The 26,661-nt window shown below is 42.4% G+C and overlaps 1 protein-coding gene and 1 long non-coding RNA gene across 2 annotated transcripts in view; one reads left to right on the forward strand and one right to left on the reverse strand.

Annotated features, from left to right (window-relative positions):
* Positions 1-4,178: 4,178 nt before the first annotated feature.
* On the reverse strand, positions 4,179-17,742 carry LOC131906774 (uncharacterized). The gene is made up of 4 exons (XR_009378198.1): positions 17,634-17,742; positions 16,874-16,916; positions 14,961-15,025; positions 4,179-6,000 (listed from the first exon to the last, which is right to left on the reverse strand). It is a non-coding gene; the product is annotated as an uncharacterized LOC131906774 (long non-coding RNA).
* Positions 17,743-18,356: 614 nt separating this feature from the next.
* The window catches only part of Mkln1 (muskelin 1), a 123,474-nt gene continuing 115,169 nt past the window's right edge, over positions 18,357-26,661 (forward strand). Inside the window, exon 1 of the mRNA XM_059257014.1 lies at positions 18,357-18,507. Coding sequence (XP_059112997.1) covers positions 18,410-18,507 — 98 coding nt within the window. The 5' untranslated portion in view covers positions 18,357-18,409. The remainder of the gene's footprint in view (positions 18,508-26,661) is intronic.

Consider the following 26,661-nt stretch of genomic DNA (forward strand, 5'->3'; position numbering starts at 1 on the left):
AAGCAGAATTCTCAGCAGATGACAGCATTCACTGTGGCTGTACTTTAGGAATGATAATGAGTCTTTTCCCTTGGGGAACAATCATGAGACCTCTCCGGGGAGAAAAACAAGAGCCCTGACTTAGTGGATGACAGAAATAGAGTCTATAGAGGTGGGTGTGTTGGAATAATCATGTCTAAACATCCAACTTTGAAACAAGTTGAAACCCTTACTTAGGAGTTGACCAAACAGATACGATCACCTAACTAACCATGGACTTTCAGCCTCCAAAACTATGAAGCAAATAAACTTCATTGTAAAGTATCCAACCTCCTGTATCTTGTTATTGCAACAGAAAACGAATTAATGCAAGGCCAGAAGCACCCCATAATCAAAAATATCTGTGGATACTGCTAACTGTCCATCTTGGGACACTGGACTAGAGAAAAAGAATCAAAGGCGATGTAAGGTCTTAGCAGGGGCTGGGGGATCTAGCTCATTTGGTGGGGTGCTTGCCTAACATGCTCAAAGCCCTGGCTTCCGTCCCCAGCAGGACACAGACTGGGGATGGCAGTGCACATCTGCAAAGCACTCAAGGGGTGGAAGTAGGAGGATGAGGAGTCCCAGGTCATCCTTGGCTACACAGGGGGTTCACGGTCAGCCTGGGCTACAGAGGACCTCATCAAAGAGAGAAAGCAAGCAAGACAAGGAAAGAAGAAAGAAAGAAAAGAGAGAAAAAGGAACAAAGATTGATCTTTGGGAAAAGGGGAAAATGTTGTAGAAATTCTTATATGAACTTAAAGATATTATTAAATCATTGTTAATTTTCCCAAGTCTGAAATGGTATTATAGTGATATTGAATGTCCTTATTCTTTGAAGACGTATGCTGGATTATTTTGTTTTATTTTTATATTATTTATATATTAAATTTATATATTTTCTATTATATATTAATATATAATTAATATATTTATAATATATTAAATTAAAATTTCAATATTCAACTTATTTTCAAACGCTTCAATGGATAAAAATGTCGACTCATAGGAAGAGATAAAACAAGGATGAAAAGAATATACACAATAGCTGAACAGAGATGAAAGCTATGGGTCATTCACTATATTTTTTTCAAACTTTGTGGAGTTTAGAATCTTCCAAATAAAAAGCTGGGGTTGGGGGAGTCATCTCTACTTCATGACTCCTTACTAATCTAATAACAGTACAAGGAGCAGGCTGCCTTAAATGAATCTGAGTTCCCCTTTGGAGTTGCCTGAACAATGAGTTAGCTCAAACCATGTGTATGGCACTAGACTGAGGCAGGGGGTGGCCTGGGGCCGAGTGTAGAGGCCTGGAGAACTGTGCACAAACTCAGCTTCCCATGAGGCCACTGGCTTCCTGTTCCTTGTGTGGCATCCCACCCAAAGTCTAGGTGCTGGGTGATAGAGTGCCTTGGAGCCCCCACAGCTGCATCAACTACTTCCTCATTCCCAAGCCTCTCCAAAGAGTCCCAGCCCGCTGGTTCTCTTTGCAGACCCCTCCATTTCCTAAGGGAGAGAGGCTGCCCTCGTTGTGTACGATAATAAACATAGTCTTGTCTCCTCTGCTCAGGTCAGACCATGGTTCCCTCTTGCTTTCTGCCTCGACGCTGCCTCTGAAATCTAACACTGGGCAGGGTATGTTGGTTTTCCAGGCACCTCTGGTAAACAAGCCCCAAAATCCAGGATGCCCAGGGCCAACATAGTCTGATTATCCCTTTCCCTAAGGAGGCGGCTCTCATTCCTGTGCATATAAAAGAGAGAGAAAGTGGGGGGAGGGGTGTAGCACGAATCTTAACAGGTCTTATTAATAAAAACAAACCTGGAGCTGGGTATTGGGGTGAATGCTGGAAGATCAGAGAAGCAGAACAAGCCACAGCTACCTCACCTTGCCAATTCCTTAGCTGATCCTGTTTCCTCAGACTGGAAACCTCCGAGTCCTTATCCAAACGGATCTCAGCTGAACTGCTTCTCAAAAGCCTGAATGCTTAACCAGCCTAGTTCCTGGTTTTCACGCCTTATATACCTTTCTGCTTTCTGCCCTCACTTCTTGGGATTAAAGGCTCACTTCTTGGCATTAAAGGTGTGAGTCACCATGCCTGGCTGTTTCCAGTGTGGTTTTAAACTCACAGAGCTCACTTCTTGGCATTAAAGGCGTGAGTCACCATGCCTGGCTGTTTCCAGTGTGGCTTTAAACTCACAGAGATCCAGATGGATCTCTGCCTCCCAAGTGATAGGATTAAAGGCATGTGCGCCACCATTTTCTGGCCTCTATATCTAGTGGCTCTTCTGTTCTCTGACCTCAGATAAGTTTATTAGGGTACACATATTTTGGGGAACACAATATCACCACAGGGGAGAGCAGGGAGATGTCCTTTAAATGGGACATAAAACATTCTCTAGCCAGATAGTTATCCAAGGAACTATGGAGGATAGGGTCTCTTTTAATGACACTGGCTTTGTAAATTTTTTCTTTCCACAATAAAACCCAATTGCTTGGTTTTGTGTGTGTGTGTGTGTGTGTGTGTGTGTGTGTGTGTGTGTGAGCAGGGAGGCCAGAGGCTAGTCTTCTTTGATGACTCCCACTTACCTTTTTGAGGCAGGGTCTCTCACTGAACCTGGTGCTCACTGGCTAAATTGGCGGGCTATGAGCTACAGGGATCTATGATGCCCATCTCCATCCCCCTAGTGCTCAGGTGACAGATGTATGCAACCATTCCCAGCTTTTTCATGTCACTTCTGGGGATTCAAAGTGAAGTCCTCATGCTTCTACGGTAGGCACCGAGCCATGGCCCCAGCTCCATATTTATTGAGACAGGGTCCTGATATGTGGTCCACATTAGCCTTGAATTCACAGCAGCTCTCCTGCCTTAGCCTCCTAGATTCTGGAATTACTGACATATGCTGCATACTCAGAATAATTTCTTACTTTGTACCATGTGACACAGTAGAATTCGAATCAAACTATACTGTGAAGAGACCCGACTACAAGACAACTAACATTTAAAACACACTCAAATTAAGAAACCAGAAAGGAAAAATGCTGATAAATGAATTTATGTAACGCATTTAAAACTTTTATATGGTGAAAATGAATATAATGACAGCAAGAGCAGCAGCAGCAGAGAAACACTGTAAACAGAGCCAAAGACAAATGGACAGAAGGAGAAATTATTGGCAATCCAACAGAAAAAGTGCTTATGCATTATGCAGGGAGATCTTAATTTTATAATGTTATCAAAAAACAAAAGGAACAGAAAAATGGGCAAAGAATGTGAACAAATACTTCACATACTAAAAATAAGAATGGTGTTGGATGTGGTGGATCTTACCTTTAATCCCAGTACTCTGGGGAGGTAGAGGCAGGCTGCAGATCTCTCTGAGTTCCAGGTTGGTCAGGGCTACATAATGAGAACCTGTCTCACAAAACAACAACCACCACCAACCAAACAAAAAGTAGGAATGGTCAAAATTACTTGGGAAAAATGTTCAGCTTCATGAGTGTTTAGAAAAATGCAAACCATGACAGCATGCCCATGTTTCTCTGAGTGACCGATGTTTAAAGTTCAGAAAAATTTGGTGTTTAGCAAAGTTATAGTAAATGTAGACTGCTGATGGAAACTGAATCAGGACATGTGGGGAGGTTACAGTTTGGAAGCGTTTAATTGCGTGTGTGTTGCTGGGTTTGAACCTAGGACCTTGCACATGCTGGGCAAGGAAATGTTGTCACTGATTGACAGTTCTGCTTCCTCATCTTAAATGTACATATATTACGATCCAGCAACTTCTCTGAAGTAATTTATTCTATGGATAAAGTCACAACAGAGGTTCCTATAGACATGACTGTAAGGTTATTCATGGAAGCATTATTTCTAATAATAACAGTATAAAGTGGAAAGAATTTAAATGTCCATTAATTAGGCAATGGTTGGCTTTATGGCACATTAGTGCCTAAAAGATCTCTGTATGCTGACATGAAATTTTGCTGATTTATTATTCGATATAGCACACAAGATACTGTATATTTCCATAATCTACTCTGCATAAAAACACTGTATGCATTCGATGTCCTTATATGGAAAATATAGGCCAAGAAATAATTCTCGGTGTTTTAAAACTTGTGATAAAGGCAAGAAGGGAATTTTTTTCTTTCTATACAAAACCATTTTGGAATTTCCATTTATTTTCATCATTGTCTTACTTTTACAATTAACAATATGCAAATTTTACCTCAAAACAACTTTCAAAATGTCCATCACTGCCCCTTCTGATGCTGTTGTGGGAAATGTTCGGACTACTGAAGCGAGATAAGGCTGCATGCTGGCTAAATTGCTTTTAGCTGGGAGTGCAAATATGGAAATATACTGAGCAACTGTGATGAGGAAGATGATTCTTAGCACCTAAGAAGGCTGCAGCAGAGCAGCTGGCAAGTTCCTGAAGCAGCTTGAGGTCATTCACCCTTCTCGCCTGGCTCAGGCCCAGCCTCCAGCAAGACTTGGATTCGGAAAGCCTAAGTGGCCCAGCGAGAGAAAAGCAATGTGATAAGAAATTTTCTTTCTCCTCTTTCTTTCTCTGTCTCTGGAGGTTCTTCAAGAATATGAAATTAGAGATATAACCACAATTCAAAGCTACTGGGATATGAGGAAATTTTGAGGAGGCGACTGGATGATTCTCATTCTTTGTAAATGTACCATGCTTGTGCTTGGCTGGTCCTCTTCAAAGCATCCGGGGTATTGTCAGGTTCAAAGCCCCCTTCCTCTAAAATGGTAGTGCTGGTGACACTGTCCTAAAAAGGAGGACTTTGCTTGGGTAAACTGAAGGATTGTGAGCAAGCCTAAAGGTATGTGTTCACTAGAAAAGCAGATCTCTTAGGGAGGTTTCTGTGTGCCAGGAACTTTGCCCCTTAACGTTCTCCCAAAGGTCAGCTACTTCAGGCAAAGGTATCTAGTTCCGGGTCAATCCTGACAGCCTGTGTTAGCTCGGATCCCCATTCTGCTGACTATCATATACAATCTGCTTGTTTCCCCACCATTTTGCTTTTCTCTCTGCCTTGGCAGTTTGATCCCTCAATAAATCTTTCTTTCTGCCTATGGAGTGGCCCAGTTCAGCACTTTCTCTGTGCCATCTCTTATAGGCATTAATCCGTGAGGATGGCCTCTATCAGGGGACGGTTTCTGTTCTCAGTGAAGTGGCACATTTAGTTCCTGGTGCAATGTCACTTAATTTCTATTAGTCATTTCACAGCTGTATCTTGGGAGGAGCAAAATCTGAACTACTTCGGGCTGATTTCACAAGGAAGCTGAAAACATGCCTTCACAGTTCCTGTTTGTAATTTTTAAGCCAATAAAGCACGTCTGTCTTGGTGGATGTTTCTTTCTGAACAGTTTTAGTTGTCTGCAGATCTGTCTACCTGGCTTCCCCTTGGCTCCAAAACCTCAGTTTGTGGCCATCCTGTCACAGGTGGATGGACGCCAGGCTACCCACCGTTGTTTGTTATTAAATTGGTGATGCAATTTTTGTTTGGCAGTTTATGACTCTAAGGTTATTCAAGGATGCTGTTTAAAAATACAAATGAACTATCAAGCGAGACATCAGAGCAGATCATAGGTTTGTTATTTTTTAGGCTGTTCAGGGACAGTAGACGAATGCACAAATTTGTTATTGTAGATTGTTATGAATCCCGAAGATGCACATACGGGGATCATTATTGTAGATTGGCTTGTGACAGCTGGCCCTGATTTACTTATTTCCTCAAGAAGACACTTTGAACAATTATTGAAATGCCTCCCCTCTGTAATTACAATAATAATGATGATTTTGCAACTGAATATGCAATTCAGGGCGTACACACTCAACTGTTTTTAGCTTCTCTTTTTACATTGATGTCAGCTGCTGTCTCGGATTATGAAGAACTGAGAAGGACTTTCCAAGCAAGGGTCAATGAGCTACATGAACAAAGTCATCTGTGGCCAATCCAGGAAATCACTGAAATAATAATTATTACAGTTAGTACTTAAGGAAGAAGCTAACTATAAGCAAGGTTTTTTTCCCCTCCCTTTGGGAGTCTTTGGGGAGAAAAATCTATTTTTAGTACTTATCTGCTCTTAAAAATAAAGTATCTTGTTGAATAATAAAATTATAAATGTGTGACAGTGCTCCCCCACCCCATACTTTCTAATGAAGGAGCTTCAAGGGGAAAAGATGATGAAAGAGAACAAAGATTTCTGTACTGTGGGGCAGAGAAAAGATCAGAGGAGGAGGAGCTGCAGAAAGGCTCGAGGACCAGACCGGATGAGGGACTTGAGTTCCAGGCCTTTCTGGGCGACGTAGTGAGACACAGTCAAAAAGAACATAAGGAAATACATAAATCAGCAAATAGGGAAAAATTAAACAAACAAGCCAGAAAGGAGAAGCCAAGATCTCGATTAGATTTTTTATTAAGTGGTTGCGATTAGATTTTTTTATTAAGTGGTGGCACACTCCTTTAATCCCAGCACTCGAGAGGCAGAGGTAGGAGAATCTCTGTGAGCTGAAGACTGCCTGGTCTACAGAGTGTGAGTTCCAGGACAGCCAGGGCTACACAGAGAAACCCTGTCTCAAACTAACCGCCCCCCCCAAAGACTTAGATTGATGTGTTTTTTGTTTTTGTTTTTGTTTTGTTTTGTTTTTCTTTTTAAAGCATGTGATGGTTAGTGTCATTAACTTGAGAAAAGTCTAGAGTCACCTGGGAGATGGGCCTCTGAGCATGCCTGGCAGGGACTGTCACTCTGTGGGGCGACCCTTTGCTATGCGTAGTACCATCCCTAACTGAATCCTGGACTTAGGGAGATGAGCACCGGGCAGGCAGGCCCTCACTGATCTCTCCTGACTGCAGATGTCACGTGATCAGCTGCTTTCAGCTGCTGCCCCCTTGAACTGTGAGCTAAAATAAACCCTTTCTTCCTCAAGTTGCTTTGGCCAGAATATTTTACCACAGCAATGGTAAAAGAAACAGGTGGGTGAGGCGTGGGGGCACAAACTTCAATCTCAGCACTCTGAAGGCAGAGGCAGGCAGATCTGTGAATGCAAGGCCGGCCCGCCTGGTCAGTGCAGTAAGTTCCAGGCCACCCAAAACTACACAGGAAGACTATGTAAATAGTAATAATAAAAGGATACACAGAGAAAGCATATGTCTTCGGAATCAGTACATCCCAAGTCAAGCTGGATAAAGTGAAGCCAGAGGTCAGAGGTTCTGAACCTTTATCCTGTCTATTTAGTATATGGTGTCACTTTAAGTTGGCTGTGGCACTGGGGAGAAGAGGTTATTAGAGCATTATTTATAAATATACAAGAACATAAATCACAATTTTCAGGGACCAGCAAGATGGCTCGGCAGGTAAAGGCAGTTACTGCCAAGCACCCCCGCCCCAGCACTCACATATGCCACATGGACCCACAAAATAAGTAATTTAAAAAAATTAACAACACAATAAAGTCTTTTACAAAAATTTGCATTTGAGGGTGGGCAAGAGGACTCATTGGTAAAGGTGCTTGCTGCCAAGTGTAGTGGGTAGCCATTCCAGCTTTGGTCTGGAAGTTCCAACCCCCATTGAGGCTTTGGTAACTGTCATGCCTACAAGGCGGGGCCAAGCAAGGGCCCTGAAGATCTGAGATCAGGATGCACCACGCTGTCTTCCTGCTTGGACCCTGGATGCTAGAGGTAGACCAAGGAGAGTCCTCCAGAGAACACCGCCAGACTGCGCTGCGTCTTTCCTAGAACACACCACCTACCTATCCCTTCATTTGTAAGTTACGCCATTAAATAAATCTCCCTTTTAACTACGTGGAGTGGCCTTAATAATTTCACCAATAGCCAAGCTTGATGACCTGAGTTCAATCCTCAGGACCCAAGACGGAAGGAAAGAACAAACTCTCACAAGTCACCCTAGGGCATGAGATGATTGAACTGGATTCCCAGGACACCTAGTATCTTTTTGACATTGAATGCCAACTCAGCTGAGACTGACCTGGGATCTGGTAGAACCAGGAGACATGGACTACTTCCCCTTGGTTCACTGCGTGCCACTGTCGGGGACATTCTGTGTCATCCTGGACATCCCCGTGTCCCCTTGTTCTCTGAGTTGCCCTCTGGGTTCTCCTCTCTAATGTGCAGCTGTCTGGAATTATTTTTTACTGCCAGGTTTCCTGTCATGGTCACTCCACAGTTTACTGTTCATATGTGTGTGTGTGTGTGTGTGTGTGTGTGTGTGTGTGTATACACACTGACACTGGCTTTCTGGAGGCAATGCTCTTAATCCAAAAGAGATTTTAATATGGCACCTTTTGTATGAAAGAGGAAGAGTTGTCTTGACAGACTCATGGAGGCCAATTTCTATGGAACTATGGGCTTACTTCTAGATGATTCTACTCTATCAATACCCATCATTAGGAAATATGACATTTGGTCTGTGGCCTTACACAAACAAGACTATTGCCATCACCAACACTACCACTAATACTGAATTTTTTTTCTAATATCAACCATTTCTGAACAGACTCTTACATAAATCGGGTGTACTCTCTGTACCCATGGGAGAGGATGGGTAAATGCCTACTTCAATGACGAGATGGAAGTTTAAGTAACAAAACAAGGGAATTAGAGCCAACTAGATGAAACGGGAAATGAGAAGAACTAGTTGTGCCTGGTTTTCACAAAGCCCGTCCTGTGGGGGAGTGGGGAGGAAAGGATAGAATGAGTCTGACTTCAAAGCTCCTTAATCTTGGACGTTTCAACCAGGAAGGTTGGGATACGATGTTTCTGAGCCAATTCACCCTGCCCCCAGCCCCCAAAGCCTTTTGGTTCTAAATACACTAGGAATCAGTGTTAATTGCTTTTTTGAAATATCGTTTTGTCGGCTTCATTTGGATGTGGTAATTTGCAAAGCAATCTCCAGCAGTTGACAGTTCATCCATAGCTGTGTGGCATCCAGACATTTCCTGGGACTTCTGCCCACCTCCTATGCAGCTGGCAGTGTCTGCCAGACCAGGATATGTGCTCAGCTGGGATTAACTTGGAACCAAGTAGCGCTTTGTTGTGTCTAAGATTTGTTTAAATTCTGCAAGGGTGAAGGGCAGTCCTACTTAATCCAAATAATAAAAGTGAAATTTAAAAATTAGGACTGAGGATATAGCTTAGTTGGGTAAAGTGCTTGTTGCTCAAGCATGAGGAACTGAATTCAATCTCCAGTGGCCAAGTACAAGAGTCTGGAGTGGTTGTGTGCTCTTTTAATCCCAGCACTAGAGTGGTGGGAACAGGTAGGTCCCTATGGGTTGCTGGCCAGCTAGCCTAACCTCCTTGGTGAGCTCCAGGTCAGCGAGAGATCCTGTCTCAAAAAGATAAAGTGAACGACTTGTGAGGTTGACCTCTGGCTTTCACAGACACATGCACATTTGTGCACGCCCACCCCCTACAAATTAAAAACCAGTAGATGCTCGAAGATCACCTTAGTCCACAAAAGGTTGATAGGAATTGCAGCTCTGACAGGTTCAAGGACAAGGTCAGTAAGTAGGCTGGTGGCTGAGAGCCCAGGTCAAGAATCTATATTCTTTGCGTGGTGCCCTCTAGATTTATGCTTGTGGGGCTGTGAGTTTCAGTTCCTGGTTGTTTCTTTCTGAAGCTCTTTCCTTTTGGCTGGAGACTTTCTCAGCCTCCTTCACACATGCTTCAAGGTCACAGCCTAGACCGAAATGTTTACAGAAAAAGCTAGGCACTTATAAAGGGGACTCTGTGCCAGCTCCTACACTCCCAGTGCCTGGCTCCAAACAAACTCAGCAAACCAAGGAAGGGATAAAGTGGTCTCTGGAAGCAGGAATGTCTAGGTTGGAATGCCAATGGGAAAGCAGAGGCATTCTGCCCGAGTTCCCCAGCGGCTGACACTGAGGTGGCGGCTGCTGCTGCCACCTCCTGGGAGCAGACAGACCTGAATGGCACACCTGAAGCCCAAGTCCGGGTTCACCAGTGACTTGGCCAAAGGTCCTGCTGGGTGGGCGAAGGGCTGAAATATTTTTGACTTAAGAAACAAACAAATAACCCCAAACTAATTACCCACTTACTCAACAACAAGAAAATCACATCCGTCTTTTTTGCATTTCTTTTGTTCTTTTTTTGACAGCATTTTGCTTAAAGAAATGATTTCAGGGCTAGGGAACGCAGCTGTGGTAGAAAGAGCTTGTCTAGTATGCCTGAGGCCTAGAATTCTACCCTCTGCTCTGGAAAAAAAATGAAGATTTCATAACTTGTTAGGTTTTTTGTTTGTTTGTTTATGGGGGGGCGGTGTTCAAGATAGGATTTCTCTGTGTAACAGCTATGGCTGTCCTGGAACTCACTTTGTAGACCAGGCTGGCCTTGAACACCTGTCTCTGCCTCAGGAGTGCTGGGATTAAAGGCATGCGCCACCATAGCCTGGAATCATAATTGTTAGTTTTAGGAATATATCAAAGATTCTTCTACTTAGCTCTCTGAATCCTGAGTCCTGGAGTGATGGTGAGAATGCACACCCATGGGATTTTTACAATAGACAGGGTACATACAAGTTCGGTGATTCTTGATGTCCGAGCATCTCAGTGTACTGGCTGGGCTGTTCTGAGAGTTGAGATAGTAACGGAAGCTCCTAGTATTCAAGAAATGTTCAATGGGGTGAGTTCATGCTTCCAGTCTCTCTGGGGACTTTCTTAATATCTTAGTTTCTTTTCCTGTTGTTGTGATAAAACAAACAAACAAACAAACAAACAAACAAACAAAACCAACCAAACAACAACAACAAAGTCCAAAACCCTAACAAAAGCAACTCAAGGGGGAAAGGGCTTATTTCAGCTCACAGTGCCAGGGTACAGTCCATCCTGGCAGAGAAAGTGAGGCAGCTGGACACACTAGACCCAGAGTCAGAAAGCAAAGGAAGATGAACATTAGTGCCCAGCTCACTTCATCCAATTCAGAACCTACCCAGGTAATGGTCTCCCTGACAGTTGAAAAGGGTCTTCTGCAGCTGGAGAGCTAGCTCATTGGCTAAGAACACTTGTTACTCTTGCAGAGAATCCAGATTCAGTTCCCAGAATCTATACAGTAGCTCATAATCATCTGTAATTCCTGTTCCTGAGGACCCAAACTCTTGTCCCCATAGGCTTATGACCATCTTATAAAGCAAAGTGCATGCATCTCAACATCAAAAGTCCCCATAGCCCAGTGGTTCTCAACCTCCCTAAAGCTGAGACCCTTTAATACAGCTCCTCATGTTGTGGTGACCCCCAACCACAAAATTATCTTCATTGCTACTTCATAATTGTAATTTTGCAACAGTTATGAATCATAATGAAAATAATTTATATGTAGGATATCTGGTATGTGACACTGTGACCCTAAAGGGGTCCTGACTCCCAGGTTGAGAATCACTGCCATAGCCAATAACAGTTACAAAGTCTCTTAACTGTGAGTTCCTATAAAATAAAAAACAAGTTACATGTTTTCAACATAAAATGGCATATAGTAAACATTTCCATTCCAAAAAAGAAGAATAGGGGCATAGGAATGATTGGAACAAAGTGAGACCAAAATCCAGTAGGGCAAACCCCAAATCCCACAGCTTTGTATAGCATCAGAGGCTTGTAATATAATCAGCTGGGCTCCAAATGGCTTGGCTGGCCCAGCTCCAGCTCTGTGCCTGTAACACACATAGTCTCTCTTCACTCACGCTGTCAGTTCTCCTTGGCGGACAGCCCATGGTCCTAGCATCTCTGATGCCCCATGGTCACCACAGCCCCATGGGTGTCACCTTTACAGCTTCATGCACCGGCCTCTCAGGGCCTCCTTGTAGGGACTCTGACTCTGCCACACATTTCCTGGCCTCAGTGGTTCTTTGATACCACAGATCAGGACTCCATGACTGTGTCTAAGTTTTCATTTTTAATGACTTCAAAATCAGTGCCATGGTAGCATGGATGATGTTGCCAGATTCTGTTGCCAGTTCCTGATGCAGCCAGGCCCCCTTGTACCACAGCCATAGCAATGTCCATATGCATTCTAGGCTGATGTTGGTGAAACCCTCATGGTACGGAGCCTCTGGTGGGTGGGATCTTGCTCTCAGGGTACTTTTCCCATTCTCCCAGTGCAGTACAGGAGGCTTCTCTTCAGTAGTGCTGCTCTACTTAATAATTACAGTTGTTCCCTCATCACTAGCCTGAATTCTTTCCTCACTTAAAGTTTCCTCTGCTAAACAAATTAGTCCATTAGCTTTAAAGTCAACTTCATTCAAGTTCTCGGGATATGGGCAAAATGAAGCCAGATTTTTAGTCAAAATATCACATGAATGGTCCTTGGACCAGTTCCTGGTGGGATCTGGCCTCCACTGTCTGCATTTTTTCAGCGCTCTTGTATTTTTAAGCCCCTATCAGAACAACCCATTAAGCTTCGTTTCCAGCCTTCCAGGGCTTTTCTAGTCCCAAGTGCCAAACTCTTCCACATTCCTCCCATAAACCAATTCCAAAGGCCTAAGAGCTGTGTGGTCAGGTTGGTACCGATTATCTATCTTAATTTGTTTTCCTGTTCCTGTGATAAAATACCCTGACAAAAGCAACTCAGGGGAGAAAAGGCTTATTTTAGCTCACAGATCATAGGTACATAAGACAGCATGATCTTGAGGTAGCTGGTCACGTTACATCTACAGTCAGAAAGCAGAGAACTAGGAATGCCAGCACCCTGCCTGCTTTATTCATTGTATACAGTTTAGAATCTCCCACCTAGGGAACAGTCTGCCACATCAATCAACCTAATCAGAATAATTTCTCACAGACGTTCTCAGAAGCTCACCTTAACCTAGGTTAGCGCTCACATTTCTCATGAAATGCATAGGAAAAATCAGGGGTGGGGTTCTAGATGCGCATCTGCAAATAGCTCAGTTGTATAAATGTCTTAGGTGCCATAGCAGCTAACATCATTGGGCATTAGTGTTCTCATCTGTTGAATACTACTGTAAAAGGACATTTTTCATGTATATCAGAGCTTGCTTAGAAGACAGCAAATTGAATAATTTGTCATGTTTCACTTGTTCTAATCATCAAAATCTGTTAGAGACCATGAACTCTGAGTGGCCCTGGTGAACTAAAGCAAGAACCTACCTCATGGGCCTTTATGTCAAGATTGTTTTCCTTAACTGATGAATTATTGTGTTGTGGGATATTTGTACACTGTGTGAAGATGTGCCACTGTGATTGGTTTAATAAAGAGCTGAATGGTCAATAGCTAGGCAGGAAGAGGTTAGGCAGGACTTCTGGGGACAGAGAAGATGCCAGAAAAAAGAAAGATGGAGTTGCCAGCCAGACACAGAGAGGACACAGGAGGTGCAAGATGGAAGAGAGGTAATGCCTTGTGATAGAACGTAGACTAACAAAAATAGGGGTTAATTTAAGTTAAAGTGCTAGAGGGACAAGCCTAAACTAAGGCTAAGCTTTCATAATTAATAAGAAGTCTCTGTGTCATTATTTGGGAGCTGGCAGTACAGAGAAAGACTTGCTACATTCTTGGACTTATTTTAATCAACTATGTAGAGCACTGAGTATATTCTAGTCTATTTCAAGTATGTTTTAATCCTTTGCTATGGTGTGAATGTTATATCCCTTCCAACATTCATGTTGAAACTTAACCCCCAATTAAGAGATGGGGCTTTTAGGAGATCAATAAGCGTAGAGGGCTTCACTTTCAAAAATGGGATTAGTACTCTCATAAAAAGGTTGCAGGGAACTAGCTAGGCTCCTTTTTTCTCCTCTCCCACTATGTTCTGATATAACACTTCTTCCCTCCAGAAGACATACGCCATCTTAGAAGCAGAAAGACAGGCTTTCAGTAGACACTGAACCTGTATGCCTCTTGATCTTGAGCTGTCAGAAACTGGGAGAAATAAATTTCTTGATAAATTACCCTGTCTCAAGTATTTTGTCACAGCAGTGTATAACTTACCACGAATAACTACAAAACCCCTTCCTTAACAGCAAGGAAGTGCCTTTTGCCCTCAGCTAACTGGTAAGTTCCTTTGCAGGAAAGCAGACTCGGCTGTGTTTGTGTTCCTTTGCCTCTCTTGTGGTCGTTAGTACTATTACTAGGCAACATTTGATATTTGAAAATACTTCATAGTTTATTAAAATCATTCCCAATTATCAACTCATTTGGGAAGAATGGTGATATGATCAAACAGGATGGATAGGCTTTTGAAAAAAAAAAAAGGGGGGTCTTCATGTATCACCGAACAGTGGAACCTCCTTGAATAAAGCATTGTATCAGTCAATGCTTTGTCTGGACTTTTTGTTTGTTTGTTTGTTTGTTTTTTGTTTTTCGAGCCAGGGTTTCTCTATATAACAGCTCTGGCTGTCCTGGACCAGGCTGCCCTGGAACACACAGAGATCAACCTGCCTCTGCCTCCCAAGTGGATTAAAGGAGTGTGCCACCAGTGCCTGGCTTAAGCCTGCCTTTTATAGTGATTGGCTCCTCCTCATTATACAGACATTAGCTCAAATATTATCTTCCTAGGGAACCTGGCTGATCTAAGAACAACTCTGGATTAGTCTCTTTTTAGCATTTAGCACAGACTAAAATGATCTAGATGACTTATATGTGTTGGCCAAATAGAGAATGTTAGCTTCATGAAGTGGGGCCTGGTCTGGCTCCTCTGTTCACCATTGTCTCCCTAGCATCTGGGACAACCTGGGGCATCATAGCTTCCCTCAGTAAGTCTTTCTTTCAGGGAGGGAGGGAGGGAGGGAGGGAGGGGAGAGAGAGAGAGAGAGAGAGAGAGAGAGAGAGAGAGAGAGAGAGAGAGAGAGAGAGAGAGAGAGCTGCTAGCAAGTGAGACTTATTTGAGAAATATACCACAGAGCCCTCTGGGGGATAAGAAGAATGGGTAACTAACGCTGTGTGTTACCATAGCACTGCTGATCTCTGAAAACCGATGATCCTCATGCTCCATGATGGCACAATAGGCCCCATCTGTGAAGGACAATGGTACAGGGTGACTGCTGGCTGCTGTCAATTCCCAGGCCTTCCTTGTGCATCTCTACAAACAACCCCACCACCTAAAGTCATGGCCGAAAGGCAGAAGAAAGTAAAGATGGACCCCTAGAAGTTTAGCTGTTAGTAATCTTCTGCAGAGTCTGCAATTTCTTGGGTTTCCAACTTTATTTTAACATTTCTATGAATTTTGGGCTGAGTATCAATACATCTGTTTGTATTTCTATTAACATAAGGATACTTTACATTTTTCATCATTTGTGAAATTTGTGTTATAGGAAAGCCATGCTCTCCTAGTTCTTTATACTGTGCTTGGCCATCATACCTAAGGGACACATATTTACAGTGTTTTGACACTCTTTCCTCTGCAGTACATTTGCCTCTAATTGAAACTCTCTTTTAGCACTATTTATTCATTCTTCAATAAGCACTTACTGAACATCTCCTATGTATACATGGAGACTGCAAAATATAGCTGCCACTGTGAACTGGATATGCATGGCTCCTACCATAATGGGAGTTACCTTTTACAGGACAGAGAAATACAAAAGAAACAGAAGCATATTGTGATGATTTTTAAGCTAAGGAGGAGGAACTCAGGGAAATGTAGAAAATGTCAAGTAATTCTTTTTTCCCCCGAGACAGGGTTTCTCTGTGTAGCTTTGGAGCCTGTCCTGGAACTCACTCTGTAGACTAGGCTGACCTTGAACTCCCAGAGATCTGCCTGCCTTTGCCTCCAGAGTGCTGGGATTAAAGGCGCATGCCACCATCACTCAGCTAAGTAATCTTAAAATAGATGATGAGGAAAGATTTTTCCAAGATAAAATAATCTGAAGAACAGAGTTAGCCAGGTAAAATATGGGGTGCAGAGATATTTCAGGCCAGGAACAGACTACACCTTGGAGACAGAGAGGATGCACACCACATAAGTAGGGATTTGGAATGCTTGTCTAGTGAGGCCAGAATAGAGTGCTGAGGAGGACTTGGGGGATAAAGGAAAGCAGAAAAAGGAGAGAGCCCTAGCACATGCTGGAGGGATAATGAAGGGCCCCTTGTTAAGCCATTTCTAGTAGAGGGGTATAGAAAGTCACAGAAGAGCGGGGTGTGGTAATCCCAGTACTCAAGAGAAGGAGAGGCAAGAGGTCCTCTGCAGATTGGAAGCCAGTCAGGTCAGATCTTAGTAGGTAGATTGTGTCGTGAAAACAACAACAATCACAACAACTTCCCCTCCCTACCAAAAAAACAGTTACAGGCAAGTTTAACACTTAAAAAAAAAAAAAAAAGAAAGAAAGAAAAGAAAGAAAGTTTAACACTTAAGAAGAATTGTTGTTTTTTTTTTTTTCTTTTCGTTTTTTGTTTTTCAAGACAAGGTTTCTCTGTGTAGTTTTTGGTGCTTGTTCTGGATCTTGCTTTGTAGACCAGGCTGGCCTCAAATTCACAGAGATCCACCGCCCAGCAAGAAGATTGGTTTTAAACCTGGGGTGGGGGTGGAAGAAGCCCACTGGGCCACAAAGCTACATGAAGAGCTACAGGCAGCGGAGGAAAGCTGGAAGCTGGAGAGGTGGCCCTCCCTAGGGAAGAGCACACCAATTGGTTGTCCAGTGTGAAATGGTCAGCCCTGAAAACATACATATAGGAATATTATATGGACTTAACAGGTTATACTTGGGAATAAATATTTATATACGAGTACATATATGCATGTAATAACAATTAATAAAAAAAGAGGCCATGAATTTGAAGGAGAGCAGGGGAGGGTATATGGGAGGCTAGAAGGGAAAATGTTGTAATTAAATTACAATCTCAAAAAGAAGACTTGATTGATACCTGTTTTTCACAAAGTTTGGTCAGGAACTATACAATTCTATGCCTGGAAAAATAAAAAAGGACTTATTAAGATTGAGGTAAGAAGAAGCATTAGCAAATTGTGGGTCCTCAAACTAACTGGAGTGAATTCCCATCTCATCTCCCTTTCAGAGACAACCTTTTCCCCCATGCTAATCTCTCTGTAGCTGACTTCCTCAATCTCGGGTGGTTTTCTAACTCAAGTTTCTGGTTTAGAGCGTTTGCTCCAGATCCCACCCTTTCCCAGCAGACTCACACACTTAAAGCACAAGGAACCTTAAAGACGATTCTACTTGAGGCCTAGCTGATGTTTCAGATGGTTTCCTATTAGAGGCCAATACAAAAATCCCCCCAGTGGAAATGAATCTAACAAAGAACTGGAGAGAGCTGATGGGCAGGTTAATGATCATAACCAAAGAGAGTATAACTATTGGGGTCATCCGATCATTTATTGAGATGCTCTTTGCTTGAGGTTTTTCATCCTCTGCTTGACATAATGATACTATCCACGCTTTCAGGAGACCAACCTCTTAGGCAAGGAGTGACACAATTTTGATAATGTCAATGGTTAAGCAAAGACATAAATATTTATGACCCTGAGAAATAGGTACTAGGTGGGAGCATTATCTAACTTTGCCACATATGTAGACTAGGTGTTCCTTTTATGATAAGAAGCTGCCCTTCTGGTTTTCTGAACAGCAGTGTGTGTGTTGCAGGGAGGTCAGGGCGCCAGGGTACTCACTATTCCTTCTGAAGAGGATATGGTCTTTTCTCAAGCATTTTTCTCTTTCCAAACGTTTGGGCTAGATTTATGTTAAAATCAAAAGCAAGCAGATTTACCAACTGAAACGCACAGCTTCCCAACTCTAAGGACATTTTCCCTGGTATGTGGGTTACTGTCATTTCTGGAAAAAAAAAAAAACGATGCCACAGGAATATTATTAGGAGAGGGCTCACAAGAAATGTTTACGGTGAAGGACATTAGAGATTGAACACACTAGCTTTTCCTTTTCTTGCCTCCACCTGACCCTGGAACACGGTGACAAGGACATTTTAACCTCAGGACAAGCCCAGAGACAAAGGCCATACATTATTATTGCACTTCAATTCTCCTCACCGCTCCTTCCTAAAAGGATGCATAAACAGGCTAGGGCCGTGGTTTTCAAAGTCGGAAAAGGTTTTCCCTTTCCAAAGCGGATGTCATTTTCCCTTCCTGTTCTATAACCAGGATTTTTTTTTTTTTTTTTTAATTTTCCAATATGTTCTTGGCTTTGTCTTTACCTGCGCTTGTAAGAAAAGTCCTCTGTGCCACTCCTCTTCCAGCCCCACAGGAAAGCCTTCTCGGGAGGGTCAGCTAGGAAAGGACAGCGTGGGAAACCGGAGGAAGCGGCCGCCAACCTGCCAGTCCCCGCCCAGCGCGGTTGGCTTCATGGTGCGGCCCCTTTAAGAGCAGGCCCCGTCCCCGCCCTCCTCCTGGAGGGGCCGGCGGTCGGCGGCGGCCGCTACGGTGCTGACAAGATGGCGGCTGGCGGGGCTGTTGCTGCGGCGCCCGAGTGCCGGCTTCTGCCCTACGCGCTGCACAAGTGGAGCTCCTTCTCCTCCACCTACCTTCCCGAGTAAGTGCGGGGCCCCGCGCTCGAGCTGTCGGCCCGGCCCGGCGGGAGCGCGGTCGGGCCGAGCGTGCCGTGGAGGGGAGCGGAGCCGAGAGGCCCAGGCGGGGCCTGTGAGGGGAACGCGCGGCCTCCGGAGCCGAGCGGCCCGGTGCGGCGGCCGAGAGCTCCGGGCCTGGCGGGCCGAGGCCAGGGTGAGGGCCCGGGAGCGAGCTCGGGGCGGCGGCGGGGCGGGCCTGCGCCGCGGGAGTTGAGGTGGAGCGTGGGGCTCGGGGTCCGGCCGCGGGCGAGCCGCCCCCGCCGTCGGAGGCGGCCAGGGCGTCGGGGGCCCGGGTCCTTCCCGTGCGGCTCGGCGGCCGTGCAGCCCCGGAGTTCCGGAGCCCGCATCAGAAGTGCCTAGCGCGGCACCGGTGGCGTGAGAAGTTACGGAGTCCATCTGCATCCTGGCAGGAACTTGGAGGACTGGCAAAGGGGTGTCCTTGCTTTGGGGGCTGGAAGTTCTGAAAAAGATAGGGAAGGAGGGCAGGTCTGGAGGAGTGCTTGCTCGTCCTGGGGAACCACCATCTCAGCAGAAATGGCTTTAGGGACAAAACAAGGAACTGACGGATTGCTATGTGGCTCTACGAATAAAAGACTACGTCTCGGGAGTGTCCTGAACAATGGTTCTTTTTTCCATTTGTATTTTTGAAATTCCTCACATTGGTCCAGATTTAATTTCTCAAGTCGGGCAGGGACTCTCCAAGTGAAGCTGCCTGTAAAAGACTCTCCCGTGACTGCCAGCCTGCCCTCCTATTCACCAGGTCAAGGGTTGGCACTGAGACATTGTAGCTGTGGCCCGGTGAAGGCTGCTGACCTGTGGCCTCATCTGGCCGGTTGTGGCCTGGTGGTGGCTGGTACATGGCCACATCCCCGATTGATGTTGGAACCCGACTTTTAATTTGAGGGTGAGCTAGATAAACACTAACCTTGAGTTGAAGTTGACATGTGGCTGTAGGTGCCTGAACCCCTGTTTTTGTTTGCTTTTTGTTTTGGCCAACTCTTGTTTGACTCCGAGGCTGTTTAACATTTTTCTGTGTCTAGGTTAGAGTTGGTGGTGTTTCTCCACCTCCAATGACTTTTTTCTTTCTCTGATCTTGACTTACTGATTAGGTTGTCTTGCCATTCCTTTAAGCTTGTTGTGTAAGGCACGAGATTTGGATACTCCAAGTCCCATTAGAATTACCTGTTGAATGGGCACGTTAAGGAAGAAAGCATTTCTAAACAGAGTCGATCTGGTGGGATAGTGGCTTTAATCAGACTCGATTTGGAGTGGACAGAACTTACTGTTGCAGTTAAAATGGAACTGGGAGAAAATCCATTGCTGTAGGTTTCTTAAGGCCATTGAGGAAATAGTATGTAATATACATATATAACTTGTACTCTCATTTAGTGTATCTTGTTTAATCCCAATGGCAATGTAGAAATACAGACTAGTTTTTATTTTAAAGCACTGTAGAATTCAGTAATCTGAAAGTTTTCCTTTGAAGGAGAGAGTTGAGTGTTAGGGGGCTTGAGTTTGAGACTCTTGTCAGGCAAGTTGGTGTGTGTCTGCCTTAATTGTGAAATTCTTGGTTCTGAATTTATGCTAGCAAGTATGGCTGTTATAACTTTGTATGACAGGAAGTTTAAGAATTTTTTCTTTTTTATCTAAAATCACCTCTAATGGGGTAAGATAGTAAAAGGTACTATGTAATGTCTTAAGCAGGTGTGATTTTTTTTTTTTTTTTTTAGGTTTAGACAGCCATTTGTTGAAATTGTTTACAAAACAGCAAATATTTATTGACAGAAATCTAGGCATTTTGGGGTGGTGGTAGTAATTACAAAAAATGGTGAGTACTTATACCTTTCATTTGCCAATCTTTATTATGAATACTTCAAGTGTTTTAGCTCATTTAATTCTTAACAGTCTTTTAAATAATCTCAAAAAGCTGGGCCTGGTAGGAGATGCCTGTAATGCAAGCTCTTAGGAAGCAGAAGCAGGAGAATCAGAAGTTTACAGTCATCCTCAGCTACAGAGAAAAGTTAAGGTTAGCTTGGGCTATATGAGACCTGTGTTGTCCCTCTTTGCTCCCCCAAATCTCCATTTTCCAGATGTGGAAACAGTCATGGAGAGGTCATCCACCTAGGTGAGGCCAGAGTTTGAATCCAGAGACTCTGACTCCAGTCTGTTATCCTAACCAGTGTGTTTTCGTTACCGCTTCCATACAGGTGTTTGTGTGAGCAGTCATAGATGGGAAAGAGTTCTTCTGTTAAGGGCGTTTGTGTTTTAGTTGTTTAAAGACATGCAAAAGGCTAGAGAGACCACTCAGTCAGTGTTTTCTGTGCAAACTTGAGGACCTGAGTTCAAATCCTACATAGACAGGTTTGTATGACGAACCTATAACCCCATTGCTTTTGGTGGGCTAGAGACTGGAAGACCTATGGGGCTAACTGGGTACCAACCTACTTCTAGGTTTGGTGAGAGACCCTGACTTAAAGGAACAAGGTGGAGAGTGATAGAGTAGGATACCATATCTACTCCCGGTCTCTGTGGCACACACGCACTTATCTGTACACATAGGTGCACATATACCACATATGCCTAGAACTGCCCCACCCCACCCCACCCCATGAAGTTATGAAAAGAATTCCAATTGCAGAGTTGTTCCTAGAAAACCATTTCTAAATGTTAAAATAAGTCTAGTTCAAGATAACACCTTTAACATTGGCCTTTTATTTTTCAGTGTGCTTAAATTAATTTATCTGTATTGTACTTTTTTTTCTGAAATTTATACCTAATTTGGGAATTAAGGGAGGTATGTGTAAGTGATCATTGATAGAATTGAACATGCTAACATGTAAAAACATTTTATAATGATCCCTACTCTTAGGTGTTTATTGTTGTAGGTTGTGATGATGTTGGCTATAGTTATTCACTGTCCCCGAGATGCTTTTTTCATATAGTTTTGTTTAATTTCAGGCTCAAACCTGCAATGAGTTTCCTATGTTCTGCAGATGAGGAAGCTGAGATCAATATATAAGATACTTGTCCACACCATACAGCTTTCCAGAGGCTTGGAAAGCTCTTACTTAAACCCACTATACACTGACTACCAATAACAAGCAGTTACTGAGTGTCTTCCATTCTCTATCAAGCAGTTAGATGTATTCCTAGACTTAGTCTTTGCCCAAGCACCAAGGTGAATGTGATACATACTTGACAGCTAGGGAGCCTGAGATTTAGAGGTTACCTTGCTCAGGTCAGAGGAGGACTCTGATCCTGGGCTCTCTGACTTCCCTAACAAGCTCCTTTAGTTGCTTCAGTATGCAATGTGACTGTGCTGTGCCTGCAGATAGATTGACTCTAAAGTCAGAACAGTGAGGGGGTATTTATGTTGGTAGTTATGGTTTTGCTGTGAAACCTGGGTCTTTAAAACTGACTTTACATTTTTGATAATTCCATTGATGGGAAATGATTCTCAAATTTATTTTATTATTGAATAAATAAAAAGAACGCTATTTATTTAAATAGGGTTTTGCTTATGATGAAATAAATGTTACCCATTAAGATTTATCCATCTTTAAAATACATAGAAAGGATAGTCACTTTAATCTTCATATGGAATTGATTTGAATGGTCTGAAACCTGCCCCTATGAAGTTGCTGAGTAGCAACTAAGTGAGATACCCTAGCATAATATATTTTGGATTGGCAGGTAATGAGGATTGGAAAATGAGGCTGTTTAGTTTTAATGTATATGTTGAAGATTGTAGGATTTTCTGTTTGTACAGATTAGCAGCCCTTAGGTTTAGGTATAAGTTCTTTACCATTTATCCACATTATCCAGATTTCACTTTCATTTCTTCTTTGGCTAGAATGTTGTCTTTTCATTTTTTGTTCCACTTAGTGGGTTATGTATCTATTGACTAGGCTGGTCTTCAGCCTCAGTGTCCTGTGTGTGTCACATGCCTGGCTTTATTGCTTAACGTTGAACATTGGGAATCTTCTGTTTACTTTCTTCTGTTTTGTTTTCTGTCTGTCTTATCTTTATTTTTCTTTTTTTTTAGAGACAAGGTCTCACTAAGTATCTTTCGATGGCTGGCCTGGAATGCATTATTTAGACCAGGCTGGCCTTGAACTCAAAGATCCACCTGCCTCTGGCTCCTGAGTGCTGGGATTAAAAATGTATCACCATACACTTGAAAAGATTTTATTCTGTTGCAGACTATCTTCTTTGTATGTTTAGAAAGTCAAGTATGTGAATTATGCTGTTCAAATATTCTATAATCTATTAAGGTTTTTTTTTTTTTTAAACTAAGTTTTATTATTTTGTGTGTTTGCATGATGTGTGTGCCATGACCTGCATGGAGGTCAGGACAACTGTGGAGTCCATTCCCTCCCTGAGCTTTATGTGGATTCTTGAGATCAATCTCAGGTCACTAGACTAGCGCTGCAGACGACTTTAAATGCTGGCCGTCTTGCTGCCTTGCCTCTTTTTTTTTTTTCTTAGAGCGTAGGTGATTGAACCAGGCCTTGTGTGTGGTAGGCAAGTACTCTTTCATTGAGCTATATTCCCAGCTTTACTGATTTTCAAATTTCTTCTCCCTTTTCATTCAGAGAGGTGTACCTCAGGGTAATTCTGTGATTATAAATCTGCATTTTTCCTTTTATTTCTTCAAGAACCGTATGTTTTGAAGTTATGTTACTAGATGCATACAAACTAACAGCTTTGGTCCTTAGCTGGGGCGGGGGGGGGGGGGGGGGGCGGGGGGAACGACGACGACGACAAAATAACAAACTTATAGCTTTATCTCTCTAGCAAATTGGGCCTTTGAATATAACATGCCCCTTTATCTCTAATAATACTTGGTGCTTCCTGCCCTTAAAATCTACTTGGTGTGGTTCCATCTGCATGATTTGAACTGTTGTTTGTTGGGTATAAGCTTTACTTAGGTTTTCCTCGGTGATGCTGGTAATTGCAACCCAAGACTTGATGTGTGCTAGGCAGCTACTTGTCCAGCCCTCCTCTTACTCTTACTGTGCATGTTTTATGTTTTTGTATTTGAGGTCTTTCTTTTTAACAATACACAGGTTTTTCAAAATTAAATTTATTCATTCATTCATTTATTCACTTAGAGAGAGAGAGAGAGAGAGAGAATTTGTGTACACATAACATAGCACATGTGTGGAGGTCAGAGGACAAATTTCAAGAGTTGGTTCTTTTTATCCACCATGTAGATTCCAGGGATTAAAACCAGGTCATCAGCCTTGGTGGCAAGTATCTTTATCCACTGAGCCATCTTGCTGTCCCAAGATTTAAGTATTTTATTTACTATTAAATTAGAGCTAGCTCAGATTTTTCATTCCTCCTGCATACTAAAAAGATGATATTGTGCTGGTGGTGGTGGTGCATGTCTTTAATCCCAGCACTGGGGAGACAGAGTCAGGCGCATCTCTGTGAGTTCAAGGCCAGCCTGGGCTAGAGAGTGAGTTCCAGGACAGGCGCAAAGCTACAGAGAAACCCTGTCTCGATACAAACAAACAAAACAAAACAGAAAAAGATTGTATTGCATACCTCTTTCTGTGATTGCAGACCTGTGTCTATCTTAGCATTGTTTTGAACATCGTCTTACTAACAGTTATTTAGTTGTGTTTTACTTTTGGTTTTATTGATCTATAAATCTCTTTTGAGACTTATTTTTTGTGAAGTCTAGAATTGAAAATTTAATCTTTTTTATAAATATATGATTTTATATTAGTTTTTAACTAAAACATTTATGGGAATATGTTAAAGCATGTTTAGTGTCAATCTTTTGGCTTATGACTGTTAGTATGTAATACTTTAAGAATATCCTTACATTCGTTTACTATGACTACTATATCTTATTAAGATTGTAACTGTGGTGATCTGATTGAGAATGGCTCTCATAGGCTTTTATAGTTGAATGTTTGGTTCCCAGTTGGTGAACTGTTTAGGAAGGATTAGGAGGTGTGGCTTTGTTGGAGGAGGTATGTCACTGGGGGTGGGCTTCCATGGCAGACCCAGTTTCTTTCTCTGCCTCCAACTTGTAGATAAGATGTAGCACCATGCTTGCCTGCCTGCTGCCATGCTCCCTACCATTGATGGTCATCGACTCACCCTCTGAAACTGTAAGCAAGCCCCCAGTTAAATACTTTTATAAGTTGCGTTGGTTATGGTGTCTCTCCACAGCAATAGAAAAGTAACAAAGATGGGTACTTAATATTAGCACACCTTGTGTTTGTTGTAAAAGAAATGGACTTGATAAAGAAAACTGCATAGTTACTTTTAGCACCTTTAGGTATGATGCCCTTCCTTTTCCTTTCATTGTCCACTTCCCCCCTTCCCATTTTGATTTAGGTGGTTTCCATTAGAAGAATCTTAAGACTTAACTCGTATTCTTCAAATGTCACTTAAAATACTGTTTTACTAGGACATCCTGTCTGCCCTATTCTTCCTCCATAACTCTGTCACAAATCTCCCACCTCTGTGGTTGAATACTTGATAACAGTATGTACCTGTCAGATAGATCATGTATTACAGTTTTCAGCCATTTACCTATTTGTATGGTTACTTTTTTTTTTTTTTTTTTTTGAGACAGGGTTTCTCTGTGTATCTTTGCACCTTTCCTGGAACTCACTCTGTAGCCCAGGCTGGCCTCGAACTCACAGAGGTCCTCCTGGCTCTGCCTCCTGAATGCTGGGATTAAAGGCATGCGCCACCACTGCCTGGCTTGTATGGTTACTTTTAATAGCTGTTCCCTTCAACTGGACCATGAGCTTCATAGGGAGTAAGTAATGCTCCCCCATCATTGTATCTGAGCATAATATTTATTAATGAATAGATGAGTGAATTAACTAGCCATTTTAATCTCTTTCTAAGTTTTATTTTGGTTTGGGGGTTGAGTATCATGTTGACATGTTCAAAATAGAAAATAATTTATTTTAAATGTTTTAAGTTGTTTTTAGCAAAGTCTGAGAGTATCTTAAATGAAATGAGCAAGGATATGTTTGGAAGGAGTTAGGATAGTGTGTTTCTTATCTGTATCTTTGAGACTTATATAACGAAATTATTTAAAATTTTTATAGGCAGTATTTCTAATAAGACCTTGAATTTCTAGTTCAGTTTAATGCAGAATTTGATTTGCCTAATAATAGTTTAGAGGATACTACCAACATTTTGATTAATTTTTAGGATATGGTTTCTTCTGGTTCCTTGATTATAAGTATTTTTAGCTTTTTATATAATATTGTTATTAACATATAATTTATGTACAGTACATTTTAGCTACTTAAAGTAATCAAATCAGTAAGTTTTAATATATTCAGAGATAAATGTGACTATTATTGGAGTCATTTTACAACTTCTTTGGAGTCTTTATAAAGAACCCTTAGCTGCCCTTCTGTCAGTAAGCAGTTACTAAAGTACTCTCTGTCTCTATAGATTTGTCTGTTGCAGGTTCTCCATGTAGATGGGATGATGAAATACATTCCAATGTGATTGGCTTCTACTTGGGGTACTGTTTTTAAAGTTCATACATACTGTATCATGTGTCAGTGCCATATCCACTTTCTGACTGTAATATGAATGTGTAAAGATGGGCTGGAGAGATGGCTCAGTGGTTAAGAGCACTGGCTGTTCTTTCAGAGGACCTGGGTTCAGTTCCCAGTACCCATGTGGTAGCTCACAACTGTCTATAACTCCAGTTCCAGGGGATCTGGCACCTTCACACCAAAGCACATAAAACAAAATTAAATGAATGTATAAAGATGCATTACATGTTGTGTATTCATTACTTGATGGGCATTTGGACTATATATACTATTTGGACTTAGGAAGAATGCTTCCATGAACATTGTTTATGTGAAGAATTTTTTGTGTGAACTTTAATGTTTTCGTTTCTTTTGCACGTGTACCTAGGAGTAGGATTTCTGGGGTTAACTATTTGAGGGACTGTTTGATTTTTTTTATCAGTTCTCCCCCCTCCTTTCCTATTGAAGAAGTGCCTAGAAAGCTATTCGATAGCTATTTTATAATAGTTTATCTAAAGCTATTAAAATAACTTAATAAAGGAAAGCCCTATATTGAAAATGACCATATGGGATTACCTTGCTGTTAACTCA

This window comes from Peromyscus eremicus, chromosome 3 (genome assembly GCF_949786415.1).
Source record: "Peromyscus eremicus chromosome 3, PerEre_H2_v1, whole genome shotgun sequence".
In the NCBI taxonomy this organism is placed as follows: domain Eukaryota; kingdom Metazoa; phylum Chordata; class Mammalia; order Rodentia; family Cricetidae; genus Peromyscus; species Peromyscus eremicus.